At 44.0% G+C, this 23,697-nt stretch overlaps 2 protein-coding genes across 4 annotated transcripts in view; one reads left to right on the top strand and one right to left on the bottom strand.

Moving 5' to 3' along the window:
- The window catches only part of smap1 (small ArfGAP 1), a 55,894-nt gene extending 39,035 nt beyond the window's left edge, over positions 1 to 16,859 (top strand). For 2 of the 3 annotated variants that reach the window (XM_062566751.1, XM_062566750.1), the window contains 4 exons: positions 496 to 590; positions 10,015 to 10,216; positions 11,498 to 11,712; positions 13,458 to 16,859. In XM_062566751.1, the coding sequence (XP_062422735.1) occupies positions 496 to 590; positions 10,015 to 10,216; positions 11,498 to 11,712; positions 13,458 to 13,583 (638 nt within the window). In that variant the 3' untranslated portion in view covers positions 13,584 to 16,859. The remainder of the gene's footprint in view (positions 1 to 495; positions 591 to 10,014; positions 10,217 to 11,497; positions 11,713 to 13,457) is intronic. The other variant, XM_037464884.2, reaches the window with a different exon arrangement.
- Positions 16,860 to 17,115: 256 nt separating this feature from the next.
- Positions 17,116 to 23,697, bottom strand: part of b3gat2 (beta-1,3-glucuronyltransferase 2 (glucuronosyltransferase S)) — a 33,898-nt gene continuing 27,316 nt past the window's right edge. The window contains exon 4 of the mRNA XM_037464883.2: positions 17,116 to 18,379. Within this exon, the coding sequence (XP_037320780.2) occupies positions 18,293 to 18,379 (87 nt within the window). The 3' untranslated portion in view covers positions 17,116 to 18,292. The remainder of the gene's footprint in view (positions 18,380 to 23,697) is intronic.

Raw genomic sequence — 23,697 nt, 5'->3', positions numbered from 1 at the left:
CGCCCTTTAAAAGGGCTAAATTATGGATGTTTCATCACTGTGGTTATATAAATGACCTCTGCTGTTGGCTCGCTCCTACACAAACAACGCGCACACACACACACACACACACTCTCTCTCACTCTTCCCTTTCAGACACTCCCTCTCCTCCTCTCTGTCTACCTAACCATCGCTGTCTCTATCTCGCCGTCTCTCAGAGGGCCGCACAGTGTGTGCTGAACTACACACACGCCTCACAAACTAAACAGTCCTCACATTTAATACTAGCTGCTTAACTTTTGCTTTTCGTCTCCTTGCACAGTAACTTAAATAAGACTTAATTTGGACAGTAAGTAAACGTACACAGCCAGGATAGCCTCTTTACATAACACGTGGGTTGGGAGAATCACATCAGATGTTGGAATTGACCTTTGGGGCCGATTTCTAAATTCAAAAAATGGTACAAATACCCTATGCTGAAGGTTGTGTGATTTTTATCTTCTTTCTCTCTCTCAGATGCTCCAGAGGGTGCTGCACCACTAAGCGAGGAATCAGACATCTTTGGACCAATGGTCTCCAACCCTCTCCCATCTTCCAACAACACACAGCAGGTAACAGACACACACAGTCAGAAGCTTTCATCGGCTGCTTATCACCACAGACGCAGTCTGCGGGGACCCAGGCTCCATCACAGAGAGATAAAAACACAAAAATGTCACACACTTGACGTCACTGCGGTCTAATAGACAGCCAGTCGTGTAGCTGGACTCTGGCTCCGCCCCTCAGTCGCCAGTCCGCCCTTCAGGATCCCCCTCCGCAGCCGGATGGACGCCGTGCTCAGTCCACAGCAAAACCCCCGCCTCCTCCGTCCGAAAGAAGATCGCACCACCCTTTTTTTCTCGCGTCCTCCCGAACAGTAAGACGGACCATTTTCATGTCGGAGAAGTATTCCTCCAGGTCCTCCATGTTTTTAGTTGTCTTCAAGATAATCCTTCGCCCTCCCCACGCCGCCCGGACTCCTCTGCTCCCCTCACGTTCTCTCTCTGCTCTTTGACCCCTCTTTTGCTCGGGAGCCCCCTCTGCTGCTCCTCCTCTTCCTCCTCTTCAGGAGGGCTTCTGCCCTAATGTTGTTAGGGCAGAAGCAACATTAACACCTTTTCTCTAGTATGTGTCTCTCGACTTTTTCCCAGCTCCTCCTGCCCTCCTTCACCCCCCCAAACCACCTGCCAGACCCCACTTATCCCTTGGTCCACTTCTACACTCTCCCGACAGACCTGTCAAACCCGGCCCACCTGTTGGGCCTCAACCGTCCCCTCTGTCACTCCCCCGACCTCCACCCCTCACACACCTCACTTCCCTGCTGAGCTTCACTTGTCCTACCCCTGCACGTCTGCCGTACCTGATGGACTCCACTTGTCCCCTCTTAGCCCCTCTTACTCGCCTGCCCACCCTGCTCGATGCCACGCCGCCCCCCCTCAACCACATCAACCACCTGCTCAGCAGAGTCCTTCCCCGGACGTGTTCTGAAACATCTAATGTCGTCATCGGTGGGAAAAAACACAACCAAAATCTTCTACTTAACTCTAAACACCAGTTTGAGCTCTTGGGTCGTGTTGTTGAGGACCATGAGAGGTTTTCTTTTGTGAGACACCACGCATAAGCCGTAAACTCTACCCACGACGTAAAGCACTGGCAGCAACTTGCACACTCACCCAGTGAGAGAGAGAGAATGTCTAGGCGAGCTGACGTACATTTCATTTATATTAGTAGTGAATAGATGGGGAGATATGAGATTGAAAGGGGAAATTAAATTCAGCGACAATTTGGAGAACAGTCCCAGTAATGTTAAATGCTTTAGTCCTATACATATGTGTACAGGTGTGTTAACGTCTGTATGTTCAAATGATGAATAATACATTAGCTAATAAATATATGTGTATATCTCATTTAAAGTAAAATGAAGGATGCATTTAAGGTTAGATTATTCAACAGAAAGCTTATGCTCAAAATAAAGTACTACAAAATGAATGTCACTGCTTTTAGAAATGGAAGTGGTGTCCTCAAAAAAAGCCCTGATATTCTATTCTGCTCATCTCCTAAAAATGGAAAATTGTGTGCAGGGATTTTATCTGTGGAAACCACTTAAAACAACCACTATATTTCTCTCTGTTTACACCCTTGTTTCACAGTCGATATTTTGATGTTAGGTTTGTCATCATTCTGGACTCTTCAGATGTGAATGGCTACATTTGTTTAAAAGATGTGTGCGCTTCTTTTAGTAATCGTCACCGTCTGTGAACACAAACTGATTTTTAACTGCGTGAATAATCAACATTGAAGAGTCCGTCCATTCTTGGCTGAAAGCGCTGGTCTAGCTGTAAATATTTCTTATTCATACATATGAATTGTGTTAGTTTGTTAGCTAATATAAAAACAACTAAAAAATCAGATATTTGAAAATAAAGTGGGAATGATCGGAGTCTACAGTTGTGTGACTCATTAGTGTCAGTAGCCATATTGAATGACCTTTATTTTCTGGGTCTTCTTTTTCTTATTTTAAAGTGATATTTTTCATTCCGTCACTCCAGCAGCAGTTAGTCTGAACCGAGGGAGCACGGCTGGTGAATTAAACATTACCGAGGAGCAGCGTTGACTTTTAAACGCCATTGTGGTCCCTCAAAGTGTGGCCTTTGACCTCCACTCTGCTGGAAATGAGGACGCGCACTCGTGAAGCCACATGTTTAAACTCAATGCATACGTGATGCAATGGTGTACTTCCTTTCAGGGGATAGAGAAATACAAACAAACAGAAGTGACATGTTAAAAACACACACACAGTGACCCCCTTCTTTGGTTTGGCAATGCATTCTTCCACTGTGACCTATTCGCAGATTCCATATTGCACATCTCACTCTGATCCTACCGGGAGCCGACCAGGCAGTGGCGAGCTGGGGACCCAGGCATGACGAACAATTATGGGCTGCTGTAACTGCAAGCTCCACCTCTGACACTGCCGGGCTCCCTCTTACCCCCCAATCTCCCCTACGCCTCGCACCTCTGCCCATCTCCATGAAACCATTAGTCCTGAATTCCCCTCCTTGAGCCTTTGTTCTCTGAGCAGCGAGTGCTCATTCCATGTGGTAATTGCCACAAATACTGGTTTCTGACGTGTAAACAGTGGTTACGTCAACGTCCAATTCCTATTTCCCATCGGGAGCCTCAGACTTTTTCTACGTTTCAGTATATCCAACTTACTTACTATGATGAGATTCTTAAGGCATTGCGAGTTGTCCTTTAAACCATTTTGTTATCTCAGAAACCAAGAGGTATTTTAACTGGGTTGTGCTTGTACCATTATCAGACAATCACTGGTTCAAACTATTTCAAAAATGAGTAAAAGTTCAATATATTTCTTCTCAAATATACCAGAGAAAAGTAGCATGGTAATAGCGAAAGAAGTACAAGTACCTCAAAATGGCCTCGCAGCACTTTGCGTCACACGCACAAGATCCATAGATAGCCTTTTGTAGCGGTGAAGGCTAGAGCAGAGACGATAAAAAAGAAACAATATTCATTTATCTCTGCAGTAGGGTTGCGCTCTCTGTTCCAGCCTTGGACTGCCGCGCTGCACTTCATAAACTGCGGGAGCAGATTGCTCCACAGTGGCTGTTTGATGGCAGACAGCCTGCTCCGTCATGGCCCTCCACCCGCGGCACAACTGTCCGTCTTATAGAATGTAATATTTGAATGTCAAAGAGTACAATTTGTTTCTGCCACAGTCAGGCGTCTCGCTGCAGCTCTCACAGACGAGCCTTGTGTTGCATTAACACGCCACCGATGTCAGAAGACCTTTCCTCGCATGTTGCCATCAAAATCTAGTTTGACACGTTGGCGGTTTTTGTCGGGGCCTGTTGGGTTGCGCGTGGAGACTTGCGCTGACATTTCAGCACTTACCTTGCAGTGGTGTGGATAATAATGTGCTCTGCCTTGGTGTAAAGGGTAACGTGTGATTGTATGTCAGACAAACTGGCTTGTGCATGTTTCTGCTTCCCAGAGGAAGGAATTGACGTCTGGGTGACCTTTTCCTGTGGGACCACCATCGGGCCACACTCTTGGTTGTATAATGAATATATGTCCTGACCCCTTGCTGACCTACACGCAGCATTCACAACCCCCATGAACTTACCTGTAGCACCGTCATTGCAGCGTCGACCTCTCCCCTCCATACATACAAGGTACTCTTGCACCTTTGACAGCCAGTTCACATCCAACCTAAGTATACACACTCACGCACCTACAGAGGACTGGATTTGGGATTCAGTGTGCGGATATGGCTTTACAGCTGTGATTAGCCTGGCTGCGTTGAGAAAAGCAAAGCCAGCTGTTTCATGCAGCTATTAACCGGCATCGGGGAGAGCTCGCCTATTTGAGAATATGTCAATTACGAAAATACCATTACAGCCTTGTAGGAGGGGGAGGATTTGTGTTACCACCCCCCTCTCTCATTCATTAATACACACACGTACACTTTCTCCCTGAGTCTCGTTCTCTATCGCTCATTAAATCCCACAATAAGTGAAAAAAAAAAGTTGTGAAGAGGGTGGGAAAGGACGTATGAAAGAAGAGAGCGAGGGATAAGGCGAGGTGCAGAAGGACAACTTGGGGGAGGTACAAACACTGGAGGCAGTAGACTGATAGGAAGAGCGACATTGCAGAGAGCAGTTCGGCAGGGAAAGTGAAGGAATAAGTGAAGCTGGAGGGTGCGAACAGGGAGCCACAAAGCGTGGAGCATGAAGTCACACCAGCCCTAGCAGGCCGAGTGTGAGGGTGCAGTACCCGCTTATGCGCTGGCTTGTATGACCAATCCTAAAAATCCTTGTCCTGACCCACGAGACGACGGTTTTACCACATTCACTGAGGCTATGTCGTTGATTTGGCATTTTGGTGCATCTCTCTCTCTCATAGAAATAGAATTGTAGTAAATGGACCTCGAACCGTTTTTGGTCATGTGACTTAAAACCCAAGACAAAGGATTGTCATTAGATGCCAAGTTGACGACACGTCAGTGGAGCTCGCCAGTGAGAGATGGGACGCAGCGTGCGAAGACCTATGGTTACCTGCTAGATCGGGAGTTTGACTTTTTGGAGCGGGTAGGTTTAGAGTTTAGACCCGGAGCCACGCCGCTGGCCACCAACCCGCTATTCCCTCATTTTCTGTGACCAACAGAGTGTTTAAGCATAGGGAATTTGGTAGGTTAGCTAGCTAACTAGCAGATGACTTGTTAACTAGCTTGATAAATTCCCCGTGGTTTAAGGCCACACTGGTTTCAGAAAAGGACAAGAACCAAGTGGCAGCTTCGCTTCCCCCAGCTGTGAAAAACGTGTGGATGAACCATGACGTCGTTAAATTTGTGACGCTCGCAATGAGTGCATATAAAAAATGGCAGCCTTACCGACCCAATCTTTGTGCTACTGTAAAACTTTTATCTACGGTGTGTCTCATTGCATGTGCATTAAAGTGGAAATAACAGGAGGAAATATGTTACCTATTTTGAAAGGGAGCTGGTGAGATTTACACTGCTGGTGAGAAAATTGTGGCATTGAAAGTCATTGTACATCAGAAGTAAGACTATTATCACACATCTTAACAAAGTCTATCTTATGGCCGGCTGTGGAATGAGCTGCTTTCTTAGCCGACCAACGGCTGAAAACCGATGATAGCCTTCTCAATAAAAATCAGTTCCTCAGCCATTGACTACGCTCACAATCACTATTATTGTATTTTTACCAAATATTACTGTTCATCTGCTGACAGTTCAACTCGTACAGTCTGTTGAACTGCATCAGTATGCTGCTCTCGCCATAATTGTCCTTATTACTAAGGGGACCAAATTGGGCTCCTGATCGTTGGAAAACAGCCCCAGTGCCAAATTGCAGCAAAAATCAAAGTTCCTTTTTGGGTCGTGCAGCAAATGCTGAAAGAGATTATTCATTTTCATCCACAGCTGAAGTCCCTAAAGCTTATTTGTGACTATAGCTGGCTATACGGCTGGCTGTCCACTTGAAACAAAGCCAATCAAGAATTCTGCTTATTTAAAAAAAAAAAAACACTGCTTGAGAAGGGGAGAGGAAGCTTTTACCAGTAGACACACAAGGGGTTAATGCATCTGTGTTAAACTGCTTAAGATCAATACCTTTGTTTGCTCTACAGCTAGTCAAGAACAGTTGTTTGTGCACATGTGATGTTTTTTCAGGCTTTATTTTGCCTATATTTGCAGATGAAAATGGATTTGATAAGTCTAAACCAAAAAAGTCAACTTGCGGGCCATAAACTAAATGCCGATACAGTGATGATTGAGAGGGATTCATTTTACATCGTCATCTTCCGTCCGTTGTTTCTTTTGAACATTATCTCAGGATTCCTTCAAATTTGCCATAAATTTACACTTGGACTCAAAAATGAACTCAATAGATTTAGTTTGTCACCGTGTCACTGTGACATCAAGTGGACTAGTTCTTTCCAACGCGTTATGTGCAGAACACCTCTGCAGAATTTGCTGCTGTCCTTCACCTGAAAGCAATCGATTTCATATCCGTTTCAAGACAATTTAAAGAGTTGTGATATTTCAGGGAATCATGCTTAAGGGAGGATCACAGGGATGTGATGTGTGTGTTGTCACTATTGTCGGCACATTAAATGTATACATTCTGTTGGAATAGAAAAATACAGATGGATTTTAAAGTTGAGTATTCTTCCAATCTAGCGAGAATATCAAACATCTAGGCTGTACAAAATCTTGAGGTTTGCCCGTTAAAAGCAAGTAGTCCTAAAGTGTTTCTTGTGTGTACTGGTGGAAGTCACATGGTGCAGGAAAAGGACCCATGACACCAACCGCTAGCTAGCGTCCCCATGGTGACCACTGCATGTGTTAACGTGAACATTGGAATAAAGCAGAAGCTTTTGTGGAAGAGACTTGAGGGCCGAATCCTTAAGGAGACAAAAAATGACTTTGAGACACATAAAGCAAGAACAGTAGAAAACAAAATCCAGCAAGGGATGAGCAGGAGATGTGGGCAGTTTGCCGAGAGCGGAAGAAAAAGGTTGATACTGCTGCTCTCTCCTTTGAATTCAGATTTCCGAGGCCAGCGTTGCTTTTTTTTCTGTAAATTAGCCCAAATTCTTCAGCACACACAGCCTACACAATCAGAGCCTTAGAGTGGTAAAGCTACACAAGGCCTATCAGATGGGAGTTTATGAGTATTTCAAGCAGTGATGGAATACCATATAAAGAAAAAAAGTGTGTGTGCGTGCGTGTGCGTGTGTGTGTGTGTGTGTGTGTGTGTGTGTGTGTGTGTGTGTGTGTTTGGCTGGAGAGGTTTATCAGTAGCAACAGTGAGGAAAATGCTGTCAGAGTGGTAATTCAGAGCTGCGGCTGCACCCATTGACACCAACATTGGATGAGAAGAATGGTGCCTTGTTGAAGAGGCTTTATTTCACTCAATGTGCTGCTAGGAGCCCAGAAACGCATCGCACACTATGTTGACGCTGTGTGTGTTGTGTGACTGAGACAGAGCCTGACAAAAGAAAGCGGGTAGATGCACATGTGACGGACTGCTTTTAAAGTTCTTTTCCTCCCGACTGGACCAGTTTTTGAATTTTCTGCCACCAGTGTGGCTTTAGCAGGATGTCTGCAGAACAGAGGATCAGTGTATGTACCTCGAACACTGATGGAGTGTCAGGAAATCACACAACTACAATGGTAGAAAGAGGCCTTTCAGACAAACCTGCACTATAAAGGGCTACTAGACGTCTCCACTGTGTCATTGGAACTATGAATGTGTCCAGTTGAGCGTACATTGTCGTTCTAATGTAAGGTGGACCATTAACTATCAGCTCGGTGTTAAAATCCATGCAGGCATTGAATCAATTTAATTCCATGTACAGGTTACCTCCCAGTGGTTCACAAGCCATCGATAGAGTACTACTGGCTCTTTAGTCTTCACAAATGAACCTTTTTAAAGCCGCCACATTCACCTGATTAAACGGTAGTCATCTAAAGGTCACTGTGACTTCACAAAAAAAGTGTTGATATGCTGAATACGACAATTTCACACTAATTCCTAATGGGACAGAATGACATTTGGGACAGAAATGGACCAGTGGTTGTTGGAGGGGTGCAATGGCGAGGCGGTAATTGCACTTTGCGCAGACATATCGACGTGTCGCTGCTGGAACAGCACGACTGTAACTAATGAACTCAACAATGTCTTTTTACCAGTTACGCTTGAGACTGACATGTTACATTTCCCTCTGCTAACTTAAACCTACCATCATTGATTTTCTGTCCTTTTTGGTTTCAAACAGGTGCGTATTTAGACATTAAGCAGACATGGAGCAACACTAACATTCATTTACTGTCAAGTTATTGTTCTTTTAACTCTGTTTTGGTATTCACAAACTCCTAATTTAGCCTCCTTAGCCGCTACACGCTCCACTGCTTTCACCAGTTGGCTTCTAACGGTGTAGGTCTGCTGTTTGGTGCGTGGCCCCGTATTGTTCAGTCCGTTTTTAGTCATCTTTCAAACAAATTTACACTCTCTAAAGGCATCCCACAGAGCCAGTAGACTGCCGTCTGTTCTACACATATGTGTCTCGAAGAAGGAAATCGACCAACAACTACCGCTGTTTGGGGGGGGGGGGTGATTCTCTTTTTTTTCACCTTTTGCCAAAAAGCTTCAAATCTAATCGGCCCCAGTGATTGAGTCGTGTTATGTCTCTCTCAGATATCAACACGGAGCGGGTGAAGACGCCCTGCTGCCTGTTCTCACCTTACATCACTCCTCAGAAGCCAGTATCATGCTAATCAGGCTATTAATAGAAGGAGGCTCCATCCTGCCTCCGTCAACACCTGACTCACCTTAACTGGCTTCACTTGAGAGGAAATATTGAGCGCATGTGATGATGTGATCATCGGTCCTCCTCATCTGCCCCTGCATCCTCCACTTGTCATCTCTTTCCTTTCCTTTTCTCCTACCTCTGCTATCTCTCTCTCCTCCTCTTCTTGACTTGTTTCCTCCGTCCCCTGGTTGTCTCCTGCATCCTGCCCTCCTCCCGCCATCGTTCTCTCTTCTCTCGTCTCCTCCCTTCCTTCCCTCCACAGTCAAAGGAAGTCAGCAGAGAGAGACGGAGGGGAGCAGCCCTGCCTGCTAAGCAGTTGAACACACTTCCAAAGCTGTGTGTGTGTGTGTGTGTGTGTGTGTGTGTGTGTGCGTATTAAGCTTGTGTTTGTGTGTGACTTAAGAGAATTCCCCTGTTTGTGTGTGTGTGTACTGCAGAAGCCACTGTTTATCATAGTCACCCATATCTTATTCATGAAGTCCTGCTGACTATCGCCTCGCCTTTTCTCCCTCCATTGTTTGTGTTAGCTAGACACACACACACACACACACACACACACACAGTGGTACGAAGCTCTTAAGCAGGTGTAACTATTCTGGCAGCTCCATCCATTAGACATAATGGGTGTGTGCCTCAGAGGTTTAAAAAAAATAATAAAAGGGGCCTGGCATGAACATGAGTGTGTTTATGTATCTATCTCTCTTTTGCAGCAGCCTAATTAATGTCATCTGTCTCACTTACAGTGACAATGCTTCTCCTTCTCCTGCCCGAGTTTAACATACTGTGCGCACAGTTTGTTTGACTTTAATCTCCGGTTAAACTTTCCGCACCGACGTTTGTATATTTCTTTCTCTTTGTGGATTTTGTCTTCATGGCAGTTGTAGTGTGTTGTAAATGCCATCACACGATGGCCGGCAGGGGGCAACTCTTCTGGTCCAATAGCAGTTTCATGTATAAAACATGAGAAACGGAAGCTGCTTCCATCTTGCTTCATTCACTCAGAAAACATAGTTTATGTCTTCAATCTCTAGTATTTTTCAAAACAGCGTGACGTTTTGTAAGTTTTGGCCTGATGTTTTGGTGAAGCTACATACTTCATGCATCTCTTTCTGCGTCCCCTTTTGGTCTCCCTGACAGCCCGGCTCTGGTACAGCACCTCAGCAGGCGGACCCCTCCACCTCCTCCTCTGCTTCCTCCTCCACTTCCACCACCACCACCACCAAGGCGGAGGAGAAGAAGAAGCTTCTATCTAAGGACTCCATCCTGTCTCTGTACGCCAGCAGCTCAGTGGCCAGTCAGCCGCAGAGCCAGCAGCAGCAGCAGGCTGCCCCGGGACAAGGTGACGCTTCCTCTCGCTACACACGCACACAGTTCTCATTACAACTTTTGTCATCAGTTGAGCAGTTTGCAGCTATTTCCCTTCAGAAACAGAAGTCTGGTCGCTACCACGTCCGCCATATTTACTTCATGTTATGTAACATGGCAGCACGTGTGTGCTTGTTGCACTCCCCCTCAAGGTGACCAAATAACTAAAGGCAGGTTTACAGCCAGTACACATACAGTCAAAGGAAAGACAGGTAGTGAAAACTCCTCCTTAACGTTTTTTTTTTTTTTTTTACTTGGAAGCCTTCCTTTTTTGAAAAATAAAAGTGATGAGAGAGAAATGTCAGCGTGCTGGAAAGCTGGCTGGTCCACTCACCGGAGTCTCGCCGCAGCACAGACGGACGAGCAGAATCACACTCGCCTCACAGCTGTTATGTGTAAACACCGACGGCTCGAGGCGGCTGTTTATATAATATGCATGCTACGTGCAGCCACTCGAGCATGTTTGGGAGCGTATGGGAAAGCGTTGATTGTATCGCTGCATGATCGCACCAACGCGGAGAGGATTAGGAAAGGAAATCAGCATGAAGGGCTTTTCTGTCCTCTCTTGAGTCCAAATAGATGCTGATGGAGATCAAAGCCAAAAGAACCTCGCTAGGCTAATGCCTCAAAATCATTGACTTTCATTGTGTGTGTGTGTGTGTGTGTGCCTCTGCAGGGTACTTGTGGATCTAAGTGCAGCTAATTAACTTCCAAAATACTACAAACAGTCTGTGTAACCTTTCTTGATACACATTGAACTTGCACTAGTGGAGGAGATTTAAATCTGGAGATAGAAGCCAAAAATAGAGCCAAAGAGGCCATATTTCAGCATCTTGTGAACATGTGCGATAGAGGATATTTTGCATTAGTGTTAAAAGGTAAAATTGTACCTAATCCCTGTTGATTTTGAACATCAGGATTAGGTTGGTTCTAACAACACGGATCCTTAGTTTGAGCCGCTACTACAACAAGAAAAAATACTGAATGCAACAATGAGTTCAGAATGTTAATACATTAGACAAAAACATTTTAAGGATTTTGACTTTATAACGCACCCAAACCATCATCAAGTACAATAACATATGCAGTGGCCATATTTAGTGTAAGATTTATTTTATTTACTGTGAATTCACTCTTTACCTACCCATCTCTGAGTGAGTACAACCTAAACAGGAAGACAGTTTATTTATTCCAACATCGCTCTGTAATGTTGAATTGTAAAAAAGTTAACATGCGAAACGTGTGGTTGCACCAGCAGGGATGTACGCGGGCCAGCCTCAGATGCAGTTCGCCCCGCAGGGCTTCACAGGGGCGGCCGGCGCCGTCCCGCCCACCACCACAACCATGATGGGCGGGGGGGCCGTGATGTCCGGCGTGGCTCTGCCCAACGGCGCCTTTGCGGGCATGCAGCAGCAGGGCGGGGGGCCAGCCAACCTGCTCATGCAGCAGGGACAGTGGGGCATGAACCAGGTAACACACTCAGAGGGGAGGTGATCATGAACTCATTTAAACATCCGGCTGCTTGTAGTGGCTCTTTTGTATTTCTTGCTTATAACAGGAAAGATGTCCAACAGAAGATGTTCTGTTGCTTTTACTGATGAGAACAAATGTAAATAACAAGAAAGCCAGTTAATGCCTCCTAAAGTATTGACGTGGTCTCATTCAGTAAGTAAATGTTTTCATTAACCTGCTTAAAATGGAGTTGTGTTTTAGGAGTAAATAAACAGGTGCCACTAAATGACACTAAAGATAGAGGGAAGAAAAGCTTCCTTATGAGCTTCATTTTCCTTAATCTCTAATATTTACACAGGAAGTTTACAGGCTCAAATAAATATTATTTTTAAAGCCTAAAATCTCAGAAAAACATCACTAAAGGGGCTTCAATCAAACCCGTAATGCCAAATAGGGTATTTAATAAAACAATATGCGTGTTATCGAACTCGACACAGTTGACGCTGGCTGCACAGCTGGATATTTACATCTGTTGGCCAACATTGAGGGAGGAATGACGTCAGGACTCGAACAATGTGTGCTGCATCTTGTATGGAAATTCATCTGTTCCTATTTGGTGTTGATTGAGAGCAGCAGGTTCACCTCTAGGCTATCCAGCCTCTGTTTTAATTAAACCAATACCAAAATGTCAACAATACATTTTTTTAGTTTAAAAAGAATCCTGTTTTTATAAACCGACATTGCCGTGTTAAAATAATTCGATATACAAAATGGTTTTGGACACTTATGGACACTGGATCCATGCTGGGAGGTCAGTCAACATCTGTCAAGCAGTGACACAGAAACGGAAGGTACTTGCCTTTGAACTATTTATACCGACAGGGATGTTGATTGCCGACACTTTCAACACTCCTTTAATACCTTTAATATAATTTGAAAAGTTTGAATATAATGCTTGGGCAGAGGAGCAACTACTTGACCCTAAGCAGCTTCCAGGTAGAGCTTTGATTGTGACCATCGAGGGAGTGGATTGAGTCTTCTGCGCTGTAGAGGTCAAAATGACTCATACATTTCGCAGAGTTCAGAACATGGGGCCTCTTTGTTGTTCACGCTGTGGTGTACATTTAAAAAAAATTGGATCGCTTTTGAATTCATATTATATTTGTATATAAAAGTCTCCTTCCTACACACAGTGTGCACCAAAGGCAAATAAAATCGATAAAATCATTTCCTTTTTCACTATCAAGATCGAATTTTCTAAAGCTAACGGACGTATCGAAATGCTCTGTGACGTCAACACGGAGGCTCTGTAGTCAGTTAGCTGCTGCTCAATCAAACACAACCCCTATACCCATCATAAAGTTGTGTGTATATATACACACATGTATATAGAGGTGATGGAATGGTGAGTTGATGAACGAGCGATCAGTTGCACGACACACACACACACACACACACACACACACACACTGAGCCACCAGCTCTCCGATTACCAGATAAGCCAGTAGCGCTGCGCCGGAGCACGTTCATAATAGATAAGGTAGGATAAGGCCAGCAGGGGAGGGGAGGGGGGGGGGGGGGAATAGGGGCTTTAAGAGGGATGGAGACATGGGAGTTAAGCTAGAGGTCAGGGACCCCCCCCCCACATTGCCCTTGCTCCCCTACACACATCCATTGCCTCTTGCATGAGGGAATAGCTGTCTATTTCAGCTTTGATATCAATTCACTGACTTCCCTTCTCTTCCCCCCCCCCCCCCCCCCAGATGTCCCATCAGATGTCGGGCATGGCGGTGAGTGGTGGCCAGTCAGCGGCCCCCGCGGCCGGCTGGCCCGCGGCCCCCCCACCGGCTTCTGGCCAGACCCTCAGCACTCAGCTGTGGAAGTCATAAGCAGGAGGTCCGAAGGAGAAGTGGGTGTTTTGGGGGGTCGTATGGGACAGCCCAAGAATGTGCTCCCGACCCACACAGAAGGAGCTGAATAAAGAACGCACAACGGGGGTAGTTTGACTGCCTTTACTGCCCACAACAACAAAAAAAGTAAAATCAACCCTATGTGATGATGCTGGACGGAGCGGCTGGAGTGAGAAAGTGTGGCTGCTGTTGTTTCCCACCTACATTCAGCTTCTTTCTCTTTGTTGTTGTTGTCGTCTGAAGAGACCGAAGAAAGCTGCTGGACTGAGAACTCAAGTGTCCATTATAGTAACATTGTATCCTTACCAAAGTGGGTAGTTAGTGAGTAGTCTTTCAATGCATACAGTAGATATGGCTATTTTGTGGTTGCTCCCTCCCTCTGCAGTGCATATTGTAACCCCCCCCCCCCCCCCCCCCTCCCTCTGTAGGGCAGATAGTCGTCTGATCAGTACTGTATATTTGTGATGATGATGTGAACCTCCAGCTGTTTTCAGAGCCATAGGAGAGAGCTTGATGCCTCCGCCTCTCCATTACTTACGAGATTGTTATTTTCCTTCTCCTCTTTGACGCTCCAGAGGTGATGACGTGCGGGTTACCTTAAAGCGTCCTGTGGGGCTTTTCACTAGCAAGCGCTAAAAAGGGGTTTCAAGCTGCTCACGGTAGATCGAGCAGTTCCATACAAAAAATTTGAAAACATTGAACAATCAGTGGCTCGTTTTTTTTGTCCCTCACCATCAGGTGGTCCACGGATGAGCTCTGCAGTAAGAGCATTACACCAGTGGTCACCTCGGCGGTTGAGTCAGAGCTGCACACGAGGGAAACTGTTCAACTTAATCCATTACCAGTATATGAAATTCCTAAAGTCTGCAGGACTTGGCACCAGATCGATATCACATTATCGTAGCATTTAGAGGCTGATTTACGTCACGCAAGGAACAACAACAACAACAGCAGCAGCAGCATGGCAAATCACCTGAACTGCACATGTGCAACTCATGACGCAGACGAAAAGACGATTGCTGCGTCCAGAGTGGATGGTGGGACTGGCTAACCGAGCCGCCATCTTGGGTCCTTCTCATCTCTGTTGATAGTGATAATGTAAATTTCAGCCATTTTGCCAAACTTATCAAGAAAAAAGATGTGACAGCAATGTCAAATTGAGACAAAGACATTAGCTTAGCTTCTAGACTTAAAGCAGGTGAGAACAGCATTGCTCTATTCCAGAGTTTTAAAAACCTTTAGAATCATCAATCTAAAAAAAAAGCTCATAGATTTACTGGGAAATCTTTTTTTTCATTTGGTGTAAACACATTTTATATGCAGATGATTCATTGCTGTTCGTCACATGGCGGCTGGTTATAAACAGGTTCCCTTCTAGTGATTGCTGGGAGCACTGGGCCCAGCCGGGTGTCTGATTGTCAACAAGCTGCCGTCGTAGATTCGTCCTTCGACCCATTGAGGACTGCAGTGCGTTTTTACTGTACTTTAAATAGTAGAGTAGGTAGTATCCCAAAATGTGTCACGGTTTCAGCAGTGAGGTCGTTGTCATGGAAACGTCCGAGTTGTTCTGTCGGTTGACTTCCAACTGCTGGAGGGTCTTCTACGATCTTTTTTTTTTTTCTCTTTCTTTAAAAATGTTGCTCCCCACATGTGATGCTGTAACTGTATATTCTGCCATCCACCCTTTGTTGTGGTGTTTTATTGTGTGCAGTACGAGAGAAGCACAGTTATTCTGAAGCCATTCAACCTGACCAATCAATGGGCAAGACGAAAGGGGAGGTGGGATCAGAATTGAACAGCGTTAACAAGAGGTGACCTTTATGGAAAACGCCACATGGGTCCCATCGCTGTCCAGCCCTTGTTTATTCAGAGTATGAACAGAGGAGCAAGAGTAGAACTTAATAAACGTGCATACTCGTGGGAGAAGAAGTATCAATACAAGTCTGTACTGAATATTTGAAATGGTGTCCATACTGAACAGTAGGGATGCTGCGCTGCCTTTCTGCTCCCTCTGGTCTCCAATGCCGGCACACAAACACACACAGTGCTACTTATCTTTTAATAAAGATCTCAGATTTTATGCCCCCCATGTTGTGTACATTTTTTCATATTTGAATACTGAGTATTGGAAAATGGATTCATTAGGGGATTCGGCACAATCTGCCTGGCTTTAGTCAACCGTCCAACAACACCGACCTTGATGTTGAGCGTTTTTTTTTCCAGTCTAAAAATAGTAATTAGAGTACTTTAATGGCATACACAACATCGCTTAGCGGATTTCAATTTGTCGCCTATCTTCACCGTGGCTCCTAGTGGATTATCGGGCTCGTGGGAGATTACCTTGGCTTCCCTTGAAGATGGATGAGATCAGGCGGCAGCAGCACAAGGTTCCCAGCAGCCTTTGAGAAATTTCCATGTTCAGTGAACATGTACAGAAACAATGACATGTTGTCAAATCCATCTGCAGGCTGGCTGCAAAGTTGGTACAGAATGTTTGGGAGATTTGTGTGTATTTTTATTAATTTCATCTGTCTTTTAAAGCACTTAATTAATTTCTGCTCGGTTATCTGAATTTTTCATTATACTAATATCAACCTTTCGGAATGTGGTGGATGTCACTGACAGGACTACAAAAAGCTCAACTACAACACGACCCCATGAGGTTTATTAAAATGTTGCATGCTTGCTAGTTGAAGCTTTGCTGAGACGCTCTCGAGGTGTGACGAAGAGAACCAGGGTGATGTCACAATTAATGATCAACTCGCTTCAGTGGTGAGACTGAGTATTCAACATCAACTAAATTGTTCAATATCAATATTTTCTATGTTTAATCATTTAGATTCAACAGTTTGGTTTTTAACTTTTTAACAGTTTAAGAATATATTCAAGTTTGTTTTGGTTCTTGGTGGGACTATGAGAAAGTTTTACCACGTTCACGTCTCGTTGACTATCCTTTGATCCAGAAACCAGTTATTATTTCATACAATGGAGAAAGAGAAGAGAGCGTCAACTTGTCTTAACTAAAATATATATACTTTTTTCAGAAATGAATTTGATTAATCTGGTCGTTATTTTTTTCTGATGGGTGTGAAGTAATTGCAGTTCCAAACTAACTACAAATGTCGTATTATTCTGTGTAAACGGGGGAAATCTTGATATTTGAGAAGCTGGAAGCAGCACATTCTTTCAACAGTGAATCAGATTATTTAATGAAACATTTTTACTTTAGCAATGTAATGTGCATATGCATTTCTGTGTGATGCGTAATGTGTGGTATTGAGTGGTTGACCATTAAAAGACAGTTATAGGAACTAACCATTAGTTATTCTGTACATTTTTTGGACCATATGAGTTCATAAGAAGAAATAAAATGGGCAATGTAGAAATATTAAATAAACTTCCCTGACAGGGAAAGGTATTTAAACGAATCAGAGGCCTACTACAAAAACATACAAGAGGTTACAGTCAGTTTCAGATACAAAAAATGAGGACATTGAATTTTGTTTGTTCATTTTTTTTCCCCATATTTTCCAACAGGGTGATTTGAAATAAAAGGCAGTTGGATCCTGGATTCAATCCAGTTTGTTTTCTCCCTGTGTTTACATCATACACCGACACAGCGCGCGCACACACACTTCAGTGACCAGGACAATACTGCCAATAAAATACTGAGCTGTGAATCTAGAGGCGGTTCATATCCTGTCTGCTCTGTTCTTTCCTTTCCGAGTCCTTGTTGTTCACCCCCGCGCGTTGCATTATTGACGGCAGCGTGAGGCATCACTTGTTACGCAAACCTGGTCCCACACTGAAGACACACAGAGCCAGAGGAGGTCGATCCCAGCTCTGACTGGTTCAGGGTGACGTGAAGGACAATCTCCAGTGATGAATCGTTACTGGGTCCACTCTGAGACATCGCGGTGTATCGTTGAGAGGCAGGAGCTGCTTTTTGACAGGTTACAGATAGAACGTTCTTCGGGAGCACCTTTTGTCAGATGATGCGATCCAACATGTGATCTGCTCACTGAGAGGGACGGATGATGTGAGGGAGGAGAACAAAATGACGGAATTTTTGTGCGCACACAGCGGTTTATCCTGTTAGCTTAGCTTAGCATCACGACGCAGATAACTTGTCTCTCCCATCTCCCAACCCCCGTCACGCAAACGTACACATTGTTTTGTAGAAGCTACTTGCTGGAGATGTTTGTTGCAGCTTACTCGACGTTTCAAAAGAATAAGTGTGAGTGTTGTTGCAGTCTTCCTAGCTAGCTTTATGCTAACAAACATCGTGATACATGCTTCATACTAACAATGAAAAAGATGTCCATCTTCTTTGCTTTGTGCAATACGACGAGTTGTCTGAACAGAGAGCCTCGTCTGTACAGTAATTATATCACAGAAACAGTTCATTTGACAAGGATGTATTAATGATTAAAATTACATAAATTATTCACTTGGCACTTCAGCAATTAGATTTTTTTTTTTTTTTTTTACATTTAAACTTTTCACATCGTCAAGCCGTGGATGAATGAAGTGAACAGGCCAAGTTCTCCCAACAAGAAGTCGGCCAGGGGTCTTGAATCATGCAGCTCCTTTACACTGTCCGGTGTGAACAGACAGCACCCGCCATGCTGTGGCTGGTTAGCAAAGACGTGGCGCCGGGTCTCCGATCCGCTACTCGGCCCCTCCTCTCACACCTCAATGACCACGGTGTCTTTCCGATGTTTGGGCTCGTTGGCCAGGTGTGGTTTCTCCGTGCGAGTGTGCCAAACTAGCACCTGAAGAAGAAAAAAAACAAAAACATGTTTTTATAAAAGGTGTGAGCGGGAAACAGCTGACGGGGAAAATGGCGGCACAAAGAAACGCATGAACTGGCCGGTGTGGTTGGATAAATAGTACACGGATGCAGGTGGGTAAAGCTTTACTGATACTAAGGACAAAAATTTAGGTTGATGCTTTGGGGGGATTAAAAGCTGCTAAAAACCTGACATTTTGCTTGTAGAAACAAGTCTAAAAAAGGATCATTTAGCTCCTTTACAGGGTCAGGTTTTGACTCTCATACTCATACTCTCATACCCGTAATCACGAGATTGTACTTCAATACTAATTCAAGTTGAAGGTAACCTTCCCCGGAGGCTTTTCCACACTTGTACTTCTATGGAACAATGTTTTTGTGTGAGTTTGTATCCAACCTGAATGCAGATATTTCACATCATCACAAAAAATGAATGTCATTCAAGTTCTTTTTGTGACTCTGTTCAGTTTTTATTTCATCAGTAACATTTATCACTTTGTATTCACCGGGAATAGAAATAATTCAGCAGATGCAGCTAAACAGAGACCAGAGCCGATCAGGAATTTGTTGTCTATATTCAGCATAACGCTGTTATGCGGACAAACAGACCCGTGAGCTGCTGGATTACATGGTACAGACTCTCCTTCTGAAGCTAAATGGGGAAGGAACCTACATTACATCACAGGGGACCTATTTAGAAGTATCACAAGAATAATCTGTTGTTTTTTTTTTTTTTTTTTTTGCCCGTGCCTTAAAACCCGTAGTATTTCTGAGCTGCACAAGCTCATTAGATGACCTCTCGTTTTACTGTTCAACGCGCTCCGTCTTGGTTCTGGCTCTCTGGGGTCTCCAATAGTTCTGTGTGCACTGCTGGAGTTGGAGCTGAAGAAGTTTCTGGTGAACCTGCATGACTTCCTCTGATTTTGACATGATGTGACCCAGTTGCGCCGATGAATAAATATCAGTATCACACACAGCTTACTCTTTATACTGTATATGAACTATATCTTTCATATTGTTATACTACTTGTACTACAAGACCAAGGCTTTTGATATTTGCCTTCGTTGCAATGACTTTTTGAAGTAAAGGCTTCATTCGTTGATGATGCTCTGATGAAATATCTGTCAAACGAAAGACATTTCTTCGAGACACACATTTGCATTGTATCCTCCTGCTGTTGAATTGGAAGCTCGGCGGCGTGCCAGGAGGGATTCACCGGGGAGAAACAAGTCTGACACCTCTGGAAAATAAAATTGCATCAAAAGTGGCACGCTGCAGCCGTTTGTCTTTTGTTTGCGGCCAATTTCACAGCAATGTATGGTGAGAAAATGGATGCAGAGATTCATCATTTTTTAGTGAGAGGGACGCATTTCATTCCTCAGGGATTTCGGGGGGGTTATTTGGAGGAGAAAAAGTGTGTTGCAGCCATCGGGTAATGAGCTTATAATTCACGCTTTTGGCATTTGTGTGTCCAAAGAAACACACACACACACACACACACACAGAGACAGACATACAGACTCACAGAGGCATGATTTATTGCTGTCGGCTGCTGTTTCTGGGCTTCTTCAGGTGGAACATGTCCCTTCCTGCACACTGTGCTGATAATTGGCCCGGTTTGCATATCTAACGAGGCTAATGTAGCAGCTACTTAAGCATCACTTAAGAAGTTTGAGGGAAAAGGTGCATGGCATGTGTGGAGACCCACACTTGCTAATCGTGCAGTCAGGGTGCCTCCCCCCCCCTCTCTTCCTCTCCGCTTCCCTTATTCATCACGTCACACTATTTCTTTTCCCTGATGGCTTTGCTCATGTTTTTATCCTTTACCTCTCTATCCTCCTTCCTGGTCTATCTTCCACTTTCTCCCTGAGGCAAAGTGCAGACAAAAAGCTTTAGTGGGTTAGAGCATTTTTATTTATTTATTATTTGCCTTAATAGCATAAAGAGAGAGAGGACTGGCCTGTTCCTCCACATCAGGAGGAAGAACGTGTGGACATGCAGTTGAAGGATGTTGGTGTAAATATATTTGTTGTCATTTTTGATAGAATAAAAATATTGTTAATCCAGTCTCCTCGATTTTAGGATAACAAATTATTCATGTACATAATTTTCCTCTGCTATTGATTATTGCACAAGTATTCACAATTGTAATCACACAGTGAAATTGCAGTGAACAGCAATTGCCGTCATTTCTGAGGTCTAGTAAGATTTTCTAAAGCTCTTTATTCCGAAGAACAAGTGTTCACACAACTGCAGCAATTACGGTGTTCAGTCAGTCTGAAGGGTGATTATACTGTTCTCATTAGTTTAGCGGAGTATTGGTTTTAAAACCTACCCTTTTTTTATTATTTGTGGTATTTCGACAGGCGTCTGAAAACTCAGCCTTTAACTTGGAGAGGGCATTTTTCAATGTGAAAAGGATGGACATAAAAATTCGATTCAATATTCAAAATGATTCAGAAATGTTGTCACTGTGATCCTTGCCAATTACTCTCTTTGTGCTAGTGTGTGGTGTTAAATAACCGTGACCCTAAGCACTAAAATCACTTGACACCGCAGAACTCTGACCTTCCCGGCAATTTCAATTTATGGTTTTTAAGTTCTGAGAATAAACTTTTAATGGCGAGACGTTACGCGCTTAACTTCCATTTGTAAATGCACTCAAGATGCTTTTAGGATCGGATGACACAAATCAGATTTTGTGGTGGTCACAGATGCATTTAGCGACAATAATAGAATAAATTAACAGACAAACACAGCGGCGTAGTCTTTCAGTCCGTAGCAGCGGACGTCCCTGCGTCCCCTTTTCTTTCAACTCCATTTCCAGTCACTTGAACTATACCTCGTCTCTCTGCACAGGCTTTTACTCAGCCTCCTCCTGTCTCCTTTCCCTCCTGTGCTATAATCTGTCTCCATCTGTTCTGGCCTCCCCCCCCCCTCCTTTCTTGTCCTGTCACTGCTGTCTGTTGCCATTACTCTCCTGCTCTAACTACATTACAGCTCCTGTCAGTCGTCTGCAGATAGTGACCCGGCCATCACATGAGCGCCTCTGCCCTCCGTTGGCAAGGTCGGGATTTCGGCTCTGTGATCTGATCCCAAATGCTTTCCTCCAATTGGATAGAACTTGTGGGGGTGGGTCACAGCTGCTGGAGGGGGCTTTTATTTCCTATCATGTCATCCGCATCTGGGGTCTATAAGCATATCTTCGAACAAAATACAACTATACAACTATAACTACTGTACACTGAGCGGTGCCACGTCTAACTGCAGGGGGGGGGGGGATGATGTCACGTCTTGCCGCTTTTGCAACTGTGATGCGTGATTAATGCTGATTTTGCATCCTCCGGTCCAAGCGGTGCTGGGCGCTGACTGATGATGTCACAGCTCGCTAATGGCCTGTATTAATATCGGCGGCAGGGCCCCTCCATTAGTGTAATGGGGCTGATAATGATGATGGTAGTTTCAACACAGAGCTGTCTGCAGCAGCAGCAGCCAGCTGTAAATGATGATCCGGCAAACCCGGGGTGTCGGGGGGGGGGGGGATGTTGTTTGCCTTGAGAGTTGTCGGTAACTGGGAGGGTTCAATGAAATCCCAAACCTTGCTGCTGCTGTGTCCGTATATTATTCCTTGATGAGAAAAGAAATGCATCTCTCAGTGTTGGAATTGGAGATTGATGAAGCTACGCATTCTTTTTGGATTGAAGAAAAAAACATTTATTTTAACAACGTACTTTGGTGATGGTGACGTGTTGGACACGTAGGCCACTGCCGGTAATCATCTATATCATTACTCATCCCAAACAAGCTATTACCGATGAATACGATGTCGCACTAAATGAGTAGGTGAAATGAGATGACTATGAGTCACACACTCGTTAGCAATACTGCGTCGTAGTATCGCTCACACTTGTTATGAAGCAAAAGAAGCTGTAAATTGACGACTGTTTGGTTCACGTATTCTTTTAAGGGGAAAGGTGTAATGGAATCCATCCCTCACAAAAGTCCTTAGAGGTGGCTCTGTGATGGTTGTCAAGAGGACGAGTGGCTTCATAAAGCCCAGTGCCGACAGGGGCTGTGGTGACTGGAGATGAGCTGCATCGATCTGAGCTGTCTAAAGTCACAACTAGAATTGATAGCGCTATAACGCTGTTTCTATTCAATCCCGGCTCTGGATGTCTATGTTTAGCCCGAGCCACCCGCCTAAAGCATGACTCATGCTGTCAATAGTGGGGAGAGATACCCCAGGGTTAGTTACTGCTTGGACGGCAGCCATTATTATGAGTGCAGTTTAATATTTGCCACACAGACAAACACACTCAAGACGGATGAGCTGGGCTTTTATTAAAGTCTTATTAGAGTCTTTGCCTTCCACCTGCAGTATGAAGGTTGCAGTGTGATAACGTGCTCATGATAGAAGTGAGTGGCCCGTCCCTGCTTATCTGACTGTGAGGTTTCATAGTGAGCACAAAACATATACTATACCATATACCATAAACACATGACCCTTAAAACACAAGGGAGGCAACCAGTTTGTTTCATAAATCCATCTTAGACAGAAGTGAGGCTGCAACAAATTGTTGAGATTGGTTCATGAATATAAAGTATTTTGTTTTATATATATATATATATATATATATATATATATATAATATATTAGTTATACAGTGATTTATGGCCCAAATAGGTTGTTGGGCTCCCACCAAAATTTATAGTTTGTTATTAGTCCCTTTTTAGGAGGGTGCCCCGTTATTTATTTATTTTGTGAATTATCTTAGCGGTTATTAATAATTCTATTGATGTCAATGACTTCATTGCACACTAGCTATTAACCAACACCGTGCCCCGTGTGAGGCCATTCCCAACAGCGTTAATCTTCCATCAAAGTATAGTAAAAAAATAAAAAAATCTTGATTTGTGTTAGAACCTTATGTTTCAAATAAATGTTGAAATGATTCTGTGCCATGCTTTTGCACAATGGTTAGACTTTCCCTTTGTTCTTCCTTATGACAGGCTATATTGTAAATTACATTTTGAACGTGGGCTGGAAGTGTATTTAAAAGAGTCTGATTAAACAGCAAATATCTCCTCCCGGTCTGCTAGCTGGCCATTAATTGAGTGTTATAAAACCATTTGGTGTTCATAAGAGCCCTGGCTCTGTCAACGTGAAACAAATAAACGTGGATCACACCGAGCCTTCAGGGCCGTAACTGCGCATGCAGTCAATACAAAAAAAAACATTTACTAAAAAATGTAAAATTGGTCATTTTTCACAACCAACTCAAATACTTAAAACTTCAGCA

Source organism: Pungitius pungitius, chromosome 13 (assembly GCF_949316345.1).
Source record: "Pungitius pungitius chromosome 13, fPunPun2.1, whole genome shotgun sequence".
NCBI lineage: Eukaryota > Metazoa > Chordata > Actinopteri > Perciformes > Gasterosteidae > Pungitius > Pungitius pungitius.
Note: the sequence above shows the minus strand (reverse complement) of the source record. Positions and strands in the feature narration are given on the sequence as shown.